Genomic DNA, 15,901 nt, shown 5'->3' on the forward strand with positions numbered 1-15,901 from the left:
AGAGCCACTACCGCGGCAGTCAAACATTAACAGGATGTGTTTCCTGAAAGGAAAAGACTATGGAGACTTCTAAAGTTTTCCCTCCTCCCCTCGGAGAGCCCCCTCCCCCCCTCACGCCTCCTCCCCTCCCCGCTGCCCCAGCAGAGCTGCCCGGACCCGCAGCGGCTCGGGGAGCCCGGGGAGCGCAGCGGAGCTCCTCGGGAAAAGGAGAGAAGGAAACCCCAGCTCCAAACCTCGGAGCATCAGCTCCGTGCAAGCAGATTGAGGAGAGGGATATTGAAATACCTTTTACTGGAAGCAGAACAATATTGGGGTTCAGTGTTGGACAGCGCGACGAAAGCGCTATGGGGCTGCACTGCTGTCCCCGTGCTCTCTGCACCACTGGGAGGGAGCGTGGCAGATAAATAGGAAGTATAAAATCTCGAGACTCAACCCGATAAACAGACCGGTCTGGGGGTGTCTGCAAAGGCAGGGACAAGTGCTCGGGGGCGAGTGAGGCTGAGAGTCGCTGCACTGCTCCGGGGGCGGCACAGCCTGAGCCCGTCCCGGCGCCGCAGAGCCTCGAGGGGGGCTGCCCACCCCGCAGTGCCCAAGGGATGGAAGCGGCCGCTCCCAGATGTTTGAAGGGATGTCCCAGTTGACGGCCCAGCACGGAATGCACAGGGCAAGGCAGGTGCTGCTCTGATAAACGGGTTAAAGAGAGTCGTTGAGGGCATTCCAAACTGTCCTTGAACATGGATGTTTGCAGAGCGGTCTTGCCCAGGCTGGCTCTCCAGACGGCTCTTTGCTGTTCCATCCGCTGCCACGGCAGGACCGAGACGAGGACAGGGATGCGGCGGGCACTGCCCTGCGGCGGCGGCCGGGCCGTACTGCCGGGGGTGGTGCCCTTCGTGAGCTAAGCCTGGCGAATTTCTTCGGGCTGCCAAAATACCGCTCGAGGCGTAGCATTAACTCGGAGCCGGTGCTCTGAAGGCGCGACACTGCGGTCAGCAGCCTGGAGAGGCAGTGCTGAGGAGCCCTGGCACAGAGCTGCGCCCGAGGGGCTGGCACAGGAGTGCACATCACTGCAATCCATAACCTGAGATGAGAAACTGGTCTGATTTTTCAGCAGCTCTGTCTGACCAGGTTAGAGACTTCACCCCTAACTGGCAGATCTGCAGCGACCCAATACACAAACTGGTCAGAAATTTTTTGCAAGGCTACGTTTTATTTTCTAAGACTTGTTGCTGAGAGGAGGGGGGAAAGTAACAGTGAAGCTCATATGCCCCAATAATTAGTTTACAGCTATTGGAGTTGAATGTACTAACCTGGCTGTGAACTCACCCCTCCTCCATGAGCTTGGATCATTTTTAAATGAATTTAAATGAATTAAGCTTTATATTTTTATTTATATTAATTTAATATTTAAATGAATTAAATTAATTCAATATGTACTTTGAACATCTTCATCCTTGAGAGTACTATAGCATCTTTGGTTTCTCTTTTTCCTCTGATTGGTGATGTTTCTGTACCCCTCCTGTTTTAGAACTTTCAATATAAACACACTTGTATCTGCCATTCTTCAAATAAATTTCCTACAAGCAATGACCATATTTTCATATTTTATAACCGTTGGATTATTTGTTTTTATGATTCTATGTTTATTTTAAGCCAGGGATTCGGCAGCAAGGCAGTGGATGTTTATATGCAGATAATGCCAGGAGAGATTTACCTTTAGGGAAAAATCACACACCTACTTCTGCTCCCTCCTGTATTTGATTTCTGTGATTTGTTGAAGTCTGTGTGTATTTTCAGCAGGGCACAAACTTCCTTCACATGTTACATGTCAAAAAAAAATAATTATATTTTACAAAGGCTGACAAATCAGTCTAATCATAGAATCATAGAAGTTGGAAAAGATCAAGTCCAACCATTCCCCCAGCACTGCCAAGGCCACCACTGATCCATGCCCCCAAGTGCCACATCCACACAGCTTTTAAATCTCTCCCGGGATGGTGACTCCACCTCTGCCCTGGGCAGCTGTGCCAGTGCCTGACCACCCTCTCCATGAAGAAGTTTTGCCTAATATCCAGTCTAAGCAGTCTGGAAATCATTCTGACTTAATAAAAAAATAAAAAATTACCTTAGTGAACACCCTTTGCTGACAAACAGGCAGCAGGATGTGCACTGTGTTCCGTGGGGCACAAGAGGTTTGTGTGATATAAGCCACATGGAACAATCTCTTGGTGTTGGTTTTATCTGGGTAAGTTTGGAGCAAAGCTGTGTGTTCCATGGGATATTACAGACACATTCTGTAAAGCTGTTGGTGTTTTATCAGATGCTCTGTTTCCACCAGGGAAGAGTTTTTAGGAATAACCTTATCAGCTTTCATATCTGAAAAATGCCTGATGTTGCTCAGAGCAGCTCATATCATTAACACTGAGTTTCACTGGATCATTACAACTTTTCATCTATTACTTAGTTCCTTGTTGTCTTTTAGTCCCGCTGAAAGACACAATCAGAATCCCACAAATGCATTTTAAAAGCACCAAAGCTAATTTAGCTACATCAGAAAAAAACTCGTTTTCTCAAGTCCTGAGAGTTTTCCAGTCTACTGGAAGGTGTCCCTGCCCATGGCAGGGAGTTGGAATTAGATGGTCTTTAACATCCTTTCTGACCCAACCATTCTGTGTTTCTGTGATTATCACCTGTAACATAATGTTACAGGATACAATAATATCTTGTTATATATAATATCATGTTATCCATAATATCTATGTGGTAGGGTCCAGTTCAACAAAGTGGGGCCCAGATTGGAAAGAGAGATGCTTTTTTTACCCTGATCCTGATCAATGTTCATTTTCCAAATATAACCCATTAAATAGAGGGAGAGAGGTTTTGTATTTCGATGCTTCAGACATATAAATCTCCAGCACTTCTAGATAATATTCCATTTATGGGAGTTTTTATTTAAACTTACAAGCAAAACAGGCAATGAAAAATACATGGGAATAGAAGGTTTTATGAGATCAGATTGCAGGCACTACAAACACAGTTCCGTGGAAAAATAGATGGGAAAGGTCAGATACAACAACAACAACTTTTTCATCAAATACGTGGTAAAACTTGTGTCCACTCTTAAGAGGTGTCAGCATTTGCTTCCCAGATCCCTGGCGCTGTGGATGTGGCCTGGAGCCTGGGGGATGGTGTATCCCTGTGCCTCATGGGATGCTCAGGATGCATTCCCATGGCTCTGCTCCCGCTGCTGCTCCGCCTGGGCTTCATTAAGTTCCCAGCTTTGGCTGATGAAATACAGATGTGAGAGGCTTTCCAGGGGGAGAAAAGGAGGAGGAGGGGAAGAACAGGAAATTCCCAGAGCCAGAGTCAGTGGGAGGGTAAAACATTACTTGGCATTTTATATGGACAGCAGGGCCGGGCCTGGAAAGGAGAGTTGCTGCCTTTTAGGGATGCACGGACAGATCCATCTTTCTCGCTACAGTAGTGGCTGCTGGGAGATAAACCGTGGTTTTCCCTGGGATTTATATGAACCTGTTCTGCACCTCCTGTTTCTTGTTCTTTCACCACCCCCACATCCATCTGCCCACATTCCTGAGGGGCAGCAAAACTTGCCTTGGTTCTGGAGGTGTGTGCCTGCCAGGGAGATTGTGCATCTCACAGCCAAGGCTGGTCTTCTGAAACAGAGACACATGGAAGCGCATTGTGGATGCTCCCAGGATCCCCTTCCCTTCCCCTTCCCTTTCCTTTTCTCCTTCTCCTTCTTCTCCTTCTCCTTCTCCTTCCCCTTCCCCTTCCCCTTCCCCTTCCCCTTCCCCTTCCCCTTCCCCTTCCCCTTCTCCTTCTCCTTCTCCTCCTTCTCCTTCTCCTTCTCCTTCTCCTTCTCCTTCTCCTTCTCCTTCTCCTTCTCCTTCTCCTTCTCCTTCTCCTTCTCCTTCTCCTTCTCCTTCTCCTTCTCCTTCCTTTCCCTTCCCTCTGCCTGCTCCTGCTGGGTACCATGAGTGCTACTATTCATTTGGATGGCAAATCTCTAACAAATAATGTGGTGTTATAAAAAGTGTCTGTTGTCCCTGGTCACTGCAGTGTGGAGGTGCTGGCAGTTGCTTTGCAGGGTGAAGGTAAAACAGGTTCTGGCTGAAGGTCCCCACGTCTTTCTTCAGGAGCTGTGGAAGATCAGTCCCATGGATCAGTCCCACTGTCCTGGCCCCAGCCAGGTTTGGGAACGTGGATCTGCTGTGTTATCCCCTAGGGTTTTGGTGACACAGGGTCTGTGCCATTGCTCAATGCTCTGTGGTGGTCTGTGGTTTGTGCCTGTCAAGTGAGACCCTCTGTAGTAGTTTGATTTTGTAAAGTACTTTGGATTTTTTTGTGTTTCACAGGGTGGTGTTTCTCTGGCACCTTTCTAGATTTTTAATAAGATATAATAAACAATATATTCAAATCATAAATACAAACAAATACATTGATGAGGACAAGAGGAAATGGCCTCAAGCTGTGCCAGGGGAGATTTTGGTTGAATATTGGGGAAAATGTCTTCATGGAAAGGATTGCCAGGCATTGGAACAGGCTTCCCAGGGCCATGGTGGAGACACCATCCCTTCAGAAAGTGTGTGGATGTGGCACCTGGGGACATGGTTTAGTGATGAACACGGTGGTGATGCTGGATTGTTGGTTGGACTCAATGATCTGAGAGGGTTTTTCCAACCTTGGTTTGTCTGTGATTCTGTGATTCCATGTAATGGATGCACATGGATGTTGCTGTGTCAGAAATACTTGTGTACCTCAGCAGCAGTAGGGGGGAGTGTGGTGCTAAGATGAAAGGTCTCCCAAAGCAGAAACAGTTGTCTAATATTTTGCTCCATGAAGAAAATTGCAATAATACGGGTATGCAGTGTCCTTCTTATGAGAGATGTGTCTGCTGGAGAAAACCAGCCTCTGCTGCAGCTCCACAGGGACCAGGGAGGGCTTGCCTATGGGCTTTGCCCTGTGCAGCTGCTGACCAAACCCAGGGGGGTACAGGAGTCCTCTGGGCACAGCAGGGCTGGGTTCCTTAGGTGAAACACTCCTTCAGGTGGTTCTGGAGGGCAGAGGCAGGAGAAGGGATGGTCAGAGGGAGGCAACGGTCTCACGTGTCATGGGTACTTGTGCTGGTGAGCTGCTCTGATCATGTCTCTTAGAATCATGGAATGGTTTGAGTTGGAAGGGACTTAAGGACCATCTAGTACCAACCCCCTGCCATGGGCACAGACACCTTTCTTTGGTGTCCCTCTTGTCTCTTGCTGTGGTCTCTGTGCTGGATGAGTCAACGCAAGCTCAGCTCTGCTCTGCTCTGAACACTCCCAAATTCAGTGTCTTTGGTCAGGTTTGACCCCAGTGTGCTCATCCCTAGCTGGGGCTGGCAGGATAAAACCAACCACAGAGCACATTGACTGGAGAAGTTTCTCCCTCTGAGTTTGTTGCTGCTCCCACACAGCCTGGAGCCTCTCAGGTTCATTTGGCAAATGGTTTGGAGCGGAGGGAGAAGGGGTGGGATGGCAGAGCCCCAGCTCCTCAGGGCAGAGGCACCTGGGTGTCCAGGTGGCCCACAGACAGGTTGAGGGGGGCAAGAGCTCCCAAGGAGGAGTCCTGGGGAAGCAGCTCCCGCTGAGTTTTGACATTGGCAGGAGCTGTTGCCATCCAGGAAAGCATAACGGAGCCAAGATGATGAGCAGCATCTCCCAAATCCTGCTGTGACTCTCGCATGCTGTTATCTTTTAACTTTGTACTTTAAAATACAGTCTGTTGTCTGTTTCCTTTCAAAAGTTTCCACTCCCTGTAGTCTAAATAAGAATCCTCATCCGCTCTCCTGTTCAAGCCCATGAACTCTCATCTTCCTGCATGGAGGGACTACTGAGCTGTCAGAGCTCTGAAAAATACTTTGATTTCCTTTCAGAAACTCACTGTTAGTCAGCTTGACAAAGCCCAGCACAGACGTGCGTTCCTTCACCCAGAGCCAAATGGCTGTTGGCAGCTTCTTCTGGCACGCTGCAGAGCTTGGAAAATGTATTTCTTCTCCCTGTGTGCTGTGAAGTGCAGCTGTGCCCAGCTTTTCCTAGGGACAGAACTCACTGGCCATGTTGATCACAGCTGGGTGACCATAACTAGCACCATGTTAATCATGTCAATGTTCTTTAAAGGTGTTTTTCCCACTTTTCCCAATTCCAGGTGGCTGGAATAGAAGAGAAACCAGTTCCATCTTTTCAGAAATTAGGAAGGTCACATCTGCTGACACAAGGAATCATTTCTGTACTGAGTGGCACAGAAGGATCTAGTGCTGGTTTCTGTCAGGCCCTTCCATGTCATGCTTTTCTAAACCAGCTAGAGGGGGGACATTTTCACTTCTGATCCTGCTTTATTTTCTCTGCACTGTTTGGCCTTGATGAAGTCTATATCACATATTTATGCTGATTACTACCTGAAAGCTTTATACCAGTTGCACTGTAAATAAAAGATGCTCTAATTGTAAAGTAAATTAGGCAAAATATATTTCCTGTGCCTTTCTTTAGTGCAAGTGTTGGAGAGCACATCGTGGCTCTCCTGCTCTGCTGCTTCCCGGTTAGTCACTTTCCCCTGTTTATGCAGGGCTTTCCCACAGCTGCTGCAAACACAGAAACATTTTAGTAAGAGGAAAACTGGAAGGGAATTTGGTGGCAGGACTTGAAGTGCCATTCTGTTCTATTATTTTCTTCTTTTTTCCCCCTGCTTTTATAATTTAGATCTTTACTTCCTGCCGTGGTGGTGCCTGGGCACTGCACTGTGGGAGTGCCTGGGCACCCCCTCTGCTGGGGGTGGTGTGCTGAAAAAAAACATATTTTCAATGCTCACAGCTTTTATTAGTCAAACAGATTGCATGTAATTCTGAAGAGCCTCAAATGTGAATAGAATGTGTGCAAATCTTTGCTTGTCCCTCACTGTGATGGTCAGTTGTGTCATGGTCCTACTGTGCCTGCCATTCCCGCTGGGAGCGTGGTGCTCCACCCGTCCCTGCCTTGCCTGGGCAGAAGACTTTGCAGTGGGTAACTGTGAGCTTGTAGCTCTGACTAGTTCTCATTCTGTGCATCACAAAGCTCAGTTTTGCCAGTTTTATGCAAGTTTAAAGTAGAACATGATTGTTTGGTCAGTTGTTTCCTCGTTCCCTGTTACTGAGTGCAACTGTTGGGCTCCCAGTAGCTGTTCCATGTTTGAACCACTCAGGACAGCAGCAGGATGTTTCCAGTGTGAAGTTTATGTACATAAGACTTTTCTCCTGCTTTTAATTTTGATTTCCGAACATTGACTTGGGGGTATTGTCTATAGGTTGCAGCTACAGCAAGAACCACAGAGATGGGCACTTTATGTATGTGTAAACACGGAATCACAGATGGGTTTGGGTGGGAAGGGACCTTAAAGACCATCTAGTTCTATCCCCTACCATGGCCAGGGACACCTTCCACTAGACCAGGTTGCTCCGAGATCTGTCCTTGGACACTTCCAGGGGTGGGGCAGCCACAGCTTCTCTGGACAACCTGTGCCAGGGCCTTGCCACCCTCCCAGGGAAGAATTTCTTCCCAATACCCAATCTAAATCTCCCCTTTTTCAGCTTAAAGCCATTCCCCCTTGTCCTGTCACTCCAGGCCCTTGTCCACAGTCCCCCTCTAGCTCTCTTGGAGCCCCTTTAGGCCCTGGAAGGGGCTCTCAAGTCTCCCTGGAGCCGTCTCTTCTCCAGGTGAACACCCCCAGCTCTCCCAGTCTGGCTCCAGAGGTGTAACTGCAGTTGTTTAGACATTGGTGCAAATCAAACCCCACAATGTTTCCTTAAGCCTGGGGTCATCAAGCTCAAGAACTGCCCTTTGTGTGTGAGCCTGTTTCTGTTCCTCTGCAATCTTCACAGAGCACCTGGAGTCTCTGTGGCACCCACTGAGTCCTGATGGTTCCCCTGTCGCTCGCTCTCCTCGCCCCTCCCCTGCCTCCCCCAACACGGTTACAGCTCTGCTCTTCTCTCCCGCAGTGAGGCCGTCTGGGAGAGCATGGCTCGCATGTGTGTGAGGACTCAGAGGCTCGACGTTGCCAAAATCTGCCTGGGGCACATGGGCCACGCCAGAGGAGCCAAGGCACTGCGGGAGGCTGAGCAGGAGCCGGAGCCCGAGGCCAGGGTGGCTGTGCTGGCCATCCACCTGGGAATGCTGGTAAATCCCGAGCTGGGCAGGGTTTATATCAGAGTTCTGCTCTCATGTGAAAAACTGCTGAATGAAAGAAACTGCTCACTGAAGGAGACATCTTTTAAGGATGGTTTATGTGTGAAGCATTTAACAGAAAACCTGTTATCTTGAGGCATAAGTCTCTTTCAAGCTTAATCATTCTAGTTTTGAATGCATTAAAAAGGGATGTATTTTATTGTAGCTAAAATGTTTCCACAAACATATTTTAAGGTCTGAGATGGGAAATGCAAGTTACATTTTGACATGTTTATTTGTAGAGTGAAAGGCTAGAGCTGTGTGCTGCCACAGAGCGAGGGCTGGCCCGAGGTGTTGAAGGAGTTGAGGCAAAACAGATGTTTCTGTTGGGGCTGGAAAGCTCTGGTCAGTCACATTCGCTGCCTTTGCTGTCCCAGGGATACCTGGTCACCTAGATTTCCATCCTGTGTGAGCAAGAACTTGGCTGGATCCCACCCAGCCAGAGGTCATGGTCAGGCTGCTCCCCAGAGTTTGGTGTATGGGACAACTGTCTCTCATTCCTCCACCTGGAGCCCAGCCTGGCAGCAAATGCCCCAAAGTGGACCTTGCCTTTCCCATGTGTCTGTGTCTGAGCCCACCTTTCCTGACTGCCAAGAGAATGGAGATCTAAGCTGGGTTTGAGACCAGCATTGTCATGTGGATTGAAAATTGAGTGGTGCTGTTGAATTAGAGGTGTGTGTATTCCACTCTTTCACATCTTCATCAATGATCCGTAAAAAACCCACATATTTCTAATTTGGGAACCATAAGACATCCAGGCATCTCATCTGTAAGAGGGAAAAACTGGGAAAGAATTGATGAAATACCCCACAGTCTATAGGAAATAATGATAAAAAATGGCAAAGTGCTATGACAGCAAAAATCTGATTAGGGCTGTGTTTGAGGAGATGCCACATCCTGAGGCCTAGGTTTGGTAACTCCTGTCTGTGTATTCAGGGCAGCTACAGCTGGAATGTGATGTCCACCCTTAAGTATCTCATTAGTAGAAAAAAATGTTGATGAACTGGAAGAAGTTCAGAGAAAACCAGTGCAAATTGTTCAGCTCTTGGAAAGGTTTCACAAGCAAGGAAATCTTTAAGATGGCCCATAGTTAGAATTTGGCTTGAAAAGGTGTTTAGCAGTCTACAACTATTTGAAGATCATAAATGCTGGAGAGATAGAGAGTAACTATTCTGAGTTAAAATTAAGAAAGAAAGAAAAATTCAAACTAAATGTTTGGGAAAGCTTCCTGGCAGAGAAAGCCACGAGGCTGAAAAGTGTCAGTGCTTCTTCACTTGGATATTTAGATCTGTTGGGAGAAGTGGAGGGGAACTGCAGCAAAACAAATGCAGTTCCACTGTTTTTTTCCATCTCGTACAGAATCCTAGGGCAGGCATCTTCCTTTTCCACTTTCTATGCTTTTTTGAATTTGAAACAATGAGACAGAAACTATTTTTCTGTCTTGGACAGATAATCTCAATTTACTAAATATAGTGTTCAGCTGGACAGCAGTTGGGTGGAGCAGGAAAATGCTCCTTCCACAGGAGTGAGCACCTCTCAGAGTGTAAAAATAATAGTTCCAAATTTGCTCGCCTTTGCGTCAGCATCAGCAAAGCCCTCCTGTTCTAATTCTGTCATAAACTGATGGCATTTATTCCAAGGAATGGAGTTCAGTTGTCCACGAACAGCGTTGCTGCCTCTCAGACCTGCTGGGAGGTCACAGGGGTTCCCTTGGCTCGTAGCACATGAATTCCAAAACCCCAATTGCCAGGACCTTCTCCCAGGCCTCACCCTGGATGGGCAGCATGGCTGTACCCCCCCCCCCAGCATATCTCCCTTGTCTGGTGGTCCACACTCCTGATGGCAGCGTTTAATCATCCATGTCTTGCTCCTGTCACCCCCTAGTTGATCCCATACAATAAATGCCAGGATCTGAGTGCTTTCCTTATTTTTACATAAACATCCTGTTTCCCAGTAACATGCTATTCCAGGCTACGTATATGTAGTTGTTGAGCCCCCTGCCTGAGCGGTTGTTGCTCCGATGGCACTGCAGTGCCCTGCACGGGTGACGTGCTCCGTGGTGCCCGTGGGACCCATGTGAGGCGTGGGCGCGGCTGACGGGGTTTTGGGTGTTTCCCCTGCAGGAGGACGCAGAGCGACTGTACAAGGCCTGCGGACGGTTCGACCTCCTGAACAAGTTCTACCAGGCCTCCAACCAGTGGCAGAAGGCCCTGGAAACGGCCGAGGCCCAGGACCGGGTCCACCTGCGCACCACCCACTGCAACTACGCGAAGCACCTGGAGGCAGCCGGGGAGCAGAGCCTGGCGCTCGCCCAGTAAGCACTGGCCTGGGACACTTGGAGCCTTCTCCTTGTGCAGGCAGGCAAAGGGGGATGTCTGATGGTGATAATTAATTAAAGGCTTTTCCTGTTTCTGGTGCTTTCTACCTCACAGAGTGAAAGCATTCCCCGTGAAACTTCACAGTACCTTCTCAGGCGAATAACGTGTAGTGTCAGAAAGGTCAAGAGTCTGTCAGGGCCAGGAGCTGAACCCCACTCATATCCAATCCTGTGCTTGTCGCTGGAAGACCACTTCCCTCTTTTCCTTCCTTTTCCATGACAAAACCACTTGTTTACTTTTCCTGAGAGTCCCAGACACAACTGCTGGAGCAGAATTTAGTTTGCCTTGGTTGCTTCTGGTGTCTGGTCCTCTCCTGTGACCGCTGAGTCCATGAGAAGCTAAGGGAGGGGATTTTTAATGTCTTAGATTTGTTGTCTGAAATCTTGCTTTTATATGAGTTTTACCATATGAAGTCTCCATAATAATACTAATACTAATGATGATAACAATGATGATGACAGTAATAATAATACAATAATGTCACTGCTGTTCAGAGTCAAAACAGAGCTCTGCTGTGCTCAGGCAGACCCACTGGGGGCCATGGCGGGCAGAGGGGTGAGGAAAGGTGGGTGCTGGGCTAAAGGCAGTGGCAGAGGCTGATGTTGCAGTGGGTGGCAGAAGGATGAGGCACAATGTGGAGCCCGGGGCTCTTGTGACCTGTTCAGCCAGATGTGCTTGGTGTTTAGGGAACTTTCTGGAATATTTCTTTGGGCCAGCACTTTTGAAGTATTTACTGCCCTGTGGTCACAGATCACACCTCCCTCATTCCGGTACCATTGAACTTTGAATTTTTGATGATGGTGGTGGACTGCAACTGGTCTTACAGTGAACTTATACAACTGAAGCAGTCGTTGCCAGTGTTGTCAGTGGATGGCTGGCAAACAAAAATGGATGTTTTACATAGAAAGTGAGCTAGTAAAGGACGTTGTCATTTCACATGTAATATGTTCTTCTTCTCCACAGCTATGAGAAGTCAGACACACATAGGTTCGAGGTGCCCCGAATGCTCTCTGAAGACTTACAAGCCCTGGAGAACTACGTCAACAAGATGAAAGACAAGTCAGTGCTAGCTCATTCCTTCTCCCGCAGGGGGCTGTCAGGTCTGAAATACAACTCATGATGAAAGCAGGGATGGAGGAGTGTGACTCCTCTCAGCCACATTCAACCCCTACCTCATCCATGTTATGATCCTCCCACAGCTTTTCAGGATTATCTTGCTTAAGAACTGCCACACTGGTTCTCCAGGCTGACCTCCTGTATAGTGCAGACCTTGCAGTATCACCCTTGGGTTGAGGTGAAGCCTGTGTTCTAAAAAACTCATCTAGTCTGTATTCAAGCTCTCCAGGAGTGAAAAGCACAGCCTCTTGTTACTGCAGTCAATACCATTGCTTTTCCAGGAGCTTGTGGAAGTGGTGGGCGCAGTACCTGGAGAGCCAGTCAGACCTGGAATCCGCGCTGCAGTACTATGCACTGGCTCAGGATTACTTTTCCCTCGTCCGTGTCCACTGCTTTCAGGGCAACATTCAGAAGGTGAGGCAGCCTACTCCCACCTGCTCCCAGAGCTCTCATTCCTGGGATGGGCACAGGCACCAAGTAAAGCCATGTGATGCCCTTTGCAGGCTGCTGAAATTGCAAACAAGACGGGGAACTGGGCAGCCTCCTACCACCTGGCCCGGCAGTACGAGAGCCAGGAGGACATCAAACAGGCCGTGCACTTCTACACCCGGGCCCAGGCCTTCAACAATGCCATCCGCCTCTGTAAGGTACGGGGGGAGGGACAGCTGGCCCCAAAATCAGCACACAGGGAAGGCAGAACGAGGTGTTTGTGCCCATTCTCTCCTGTGAGACACTGCCTGCTCATGGACAGCCCACGGTGAAGGTGCTCCTGTTTTCTGCTGCCATCTTCTACCAAAGGTGGATCAATGCAGCTTTGGTGGTTTGGGACAGCATTTTGTTGTACAGCTCATCAGAAACTGCCTGAAAGAAATTACCATAATTGAAGCTCAAAGTCACTGGGGTTATAGAGGTTTTACACAGAAGGGGGTGATGGTATTAAACTGTGTGACAGCACAAAGCCACAGCCTTGCCAGAATTACAAAACTTGTGTCTGCACACCCCAAGCCAAACCTTTGCTTTTGAACAGGCAAACAATTTAGATGATCAGCTGATGAACCTGGCTCTCCTGAGCTCACCAGAAGACATGATAGAGGCAGCCTGCTATTATGAGGAAAAGGGGGAACAGATGGACAGAGCTGTCATGTTATACCACAAGGTAAATATTTTTTTAGTAAAAACTCTCAAACCCTAAACAAAGCAGTTCCTACAGCAGAGGAATGTTAAATCAACTGTAGTTCTTACTATATCCTGATGATTAGTCATTTCTTTGTGGTGGGTAATGCTTTATTAACCCTTTCCAGGGCATCCTGTGAACTGGCTCTGTAGTACTTTAGTCTTTGAAGCCTCATTCGTAATTTTGCAGGCAGGACACTTCTCCAAAGCCCTGGAGCTGGCCTTTGCCACGCAGCAGTTTGGGGCCCTGCAGCTCATTGCTGAGGACCTGGATGAGAAGTCAGACCCGGCCCTGCTCACCCGCTGCTCCAGGTTCTTCGTGGAACATGCTCAGTATGAGAAGGCAATGGAGCTGCTCCTCACGGCCAAGAAGGTGAGCTGAGCCCTCTGGTCCCTCCTGCACAGGTAGAGGAGGTGTGTACCTGCATACAGACATTTATCTGCGCAGGTAAACAGATACACAGAGACACTTGCAGGGTTTAAAGTTTCCTCTCAAGCCAAGGACTCAGCACCTTGCCAGAGTGCTGGGTACCAGACCCATCCTGTGCCCACTCCTCTGGCTGCCTTTCTGCCATGTTCTGCAAGGGCACAGTAGCCCTTTTCTGGGCTAAAAGCTCTTGTATAACCTAGTCAGAATTTGTTCCAATAAGGGAAGTACCAAAATATTTCACAAAGTCTTTCAATTTATTTGTACTTGCTGAAAACCTAATGTTATCAATCATGCCTAACAAATCTGACTTGTATGACTGAAAATTCAGAGTCCAAATGACTGAATCTTCAGTGGCAGCCTTGTGTCCACTGAGAGAACAGGTGAGAACCAGTGGTGTCATGGAAGAACAAACATGTTCTTAGCAAACAAAATGGGACAGTGTGTGCCTGAACAGGGGCGGACGTCGGGGCATGTAACTACACCCATGTTCCAGAGCATCCTCAGCTGCTTGTGTGTGTAGCTGGTTTCCGTAGGTTACACTACAAGCAACGTGAGGTATCACAGTAGTGTTTGCAACATCTCATTGCTCCCTTGCTCCCACCAGTACCACGAAGCTCTGCAGCTCTGCCTGGAGCAGAACATGACCATCACCGAGGAGCTGGCTGAGAAGATGACGGTCTCCAAGGACTCCCAGGACCTCCCTGAGGAGTCCCGGAGGGAGCTGCTGGAGCAAATTGCCGACTGCTGCATGAGACAAGGCAACTATCACATGGCCACAAAGAAATACACACAAGCAGGAAATAAGTTAAAGGTCAGCCTGGATGGCCTCAAAACAAGGGTGTTTTGAAAAGTAAACCTTGGAGCAGACTTCCTACAGTAACTACCCAGACAAAGCTTCTGAGCCATCTTGCCTGGTGTTTTTGCATTCACAATATTTTCCCTCTCTCCCCCATGCCCCCGTTTCCATTGCCAGGCTATGAGGGCACTGCTGAAATCTGGGGATACCGAGAAAATTGTCTTCTTTGCGGGAGTCTCCAGACAGAGAGAGATTTACATCATGGCAGCCAACTACCTGCAGTCGCTGGATTGGCGTAAGGATGCAAAGATTATTGCGAACATCATCAGCTTCTACACCAAAGCAAGGGCCCTTGACCTCCTGGCAGGTTTCTATGACGCATGTGCTCAGGTACTGCCCATTCTGTGACTGCTGAACATGTTTGGTTTGGTAGCTCTGGAGCAAGACCTTCATCTCCTTTCTCCTCTTGCAGGTAGAGATTGATGAGTATCAGAGCTATGAGAAAGCCCACAGAGCGCTGGCAGAAGCCTACAAGTGCCTTTCCAAGGCAAAGGCCAGAAGCCCTGTGGAACAGGAAAGCAAACTTGCCCACCTGCAAAGCAGGATGACCCTGATGAAGCGGTTCATCCACGCTCAGAGGTGAGCTGCAGCACACAGAGCATGGAAGCTAAGTGACAGAAATATCCTACCAGAACAGAAGTTGTACCAGCACCTGCAGTTAAAAAATTAATTTGCAGCCTCGCTTCTAAAAGCTGCTGGGACACTTTTCTAGCAGGGAAACCATGATGTGATTTTTAGAAGTGCTGTTGACATTAAAGGTGGAAAGGTAGCCTGAAAGAGAAGGAAGTATCTGGAGCAAGGGAGGTGTAGTCAGAAAGGTGATTATCACAGAATGGTTTGGGTTGGAAGGGACTTAAAGATGATTTTGTTCCACCCCCTGCCATTGGCAGGGATACCTCCCACTATCCCGGCTCCAAGCCCCATCCAACCTGGCCTTGGACACTTCCAAGGATGGGGCAGCCACCGCTTCTCTGGGCAACCTGTGCCAGGGCCTCACCATCCTCACAGCCAGGAATTTCTTCCTAATACCCAACCTACATCTACCCTTCTTCAGCTTAAGGCCATTCCCCTTTGTCCTGTCACTTCAGGCCCTTGTCCAAAGTGCCTCTCCAGCTCTCCTGGAGCCCCTTTAGGCCCTGGAAGGGGCTCTCAGGTCTCCCTGGAGCCTCCCCTTCTCCAGGTGAACCCCCCCAGCTCTCCCAGCCTGGCTCCAGAGCAGAGGGGCTCCAGCCTTGGGAGCATCTCCATGGCCTCCTCTGGACTCTCTCCAGCAGCTCCACATCCTTGTGCTATTGTTCCCCATATCTGGAGGCAGCTCTGCAGGGGAGTCTCACCTGATGGGGCAGAATCCCCCCCTCCCCTGCTGCCCGTCCTGGCGGATCAGCCCAGGACATGGGGGAATTCTGGGTTTTGTTTGGGTTTCTCTCATGAAACATAATTCAGCAAAACCTCTTCCCTGTCCTTGGCCTGACAAGCTGAACACTCCCTGGGCTGTGACAGTTGCCTTTTGCCCTTTACTAGAGTTTACCCTGAGGACCCCAAGGAAGCAGTCAGGCAGTGTGAACTGCTCCTGGCTGAGCAGGACTTTGACGATGCCCTCCGGCACGGAGATGTTCTGGGATTTCTGCTTCAGCATTATGCACAAGTGGAGGAATTCCACATGGTGAGTGAAGCCTTAATTCTTCCAACCTACAGAGCCCAT

At 48.8% G+C, this 15,901-nt stretch overlaps 1 protein-coding gene across 3 annotated transcripts in view; it reads left to right on the plus strand.

The window, feature by feature from the left end:
- The window catches only part of IFT140 (intraflagellar transport 140), a 79,727-nt gene that overhangs the window by 62,881 nt on the left and 945 nt on the right, over nucleotides 1–15,901 (plus strand). For all 3 annotated transcript variants that reach the window (XM_027737912.2, XM_027737913.2, XM_039386212.1), the window contains exons 19-29: nucleotides 8,021–8,198; nucleotides 10,370–10,560; nucleotides 11,588–11,683; nucleotides 12,022–12,154; nucleotides 12,244–12,387; nucleotides 12,768–12,896; nucleotides 13,104–13,286; nucleotides 13,948–14,154; nucleotides 14,317–14,529; nucleotides 14,612–14,778; nucleotides 15,721–15,862. In XM_027737912.2, coding sequence (XP_027593713.2) covers nucleotides 8,021–8,198; nucleotides 10,370–10,560; nucleotides 11,588–11,683; nucleotides 12,022–12,154; nucleotides 12,244–12,387; nucleotides 12,768–12,896; nucleotides 13,104–13,286; nucleotides 13,948–14,154; nucleotides 14,317–14,529; nucleotides 14,612–14,778; nucleotides 15,721–15,862 — 1,783 coding nt within the window. The remainder of the gene's footprint in view (nucleotides 1–8,020; nucleotides 8,199–10,369; nucleotides 10,561–11,587; nucleotides 11,684–12,021; nucleotides 12,155–12,243; nucleotides 12,388–12,767; nucleotides 12,897–13,103; nucleotides 13,287–13,947; nucleotides 14,155–14,316; nucleotides 14,530–14,611; nucleotides 14,779–15,720; nucleotides 15,863–15,901) is intronic.

The sequence above is a fragment of the Pipra filicauda genome, unplaced genomic scaffold (assembly GCF_003945595.2).
Source record: "Pipra filicauda isolate LSUMZ 115617 unplaced genomic scaffold, ASM394559v2 scaffold472_size498715_pilon, whole genome shotgun sequence".
NCBI lineage: Eukaryota > Metazoa > Chordata > Aves > Passeriformes > Pipridae > Pipra > Pipra filicauda.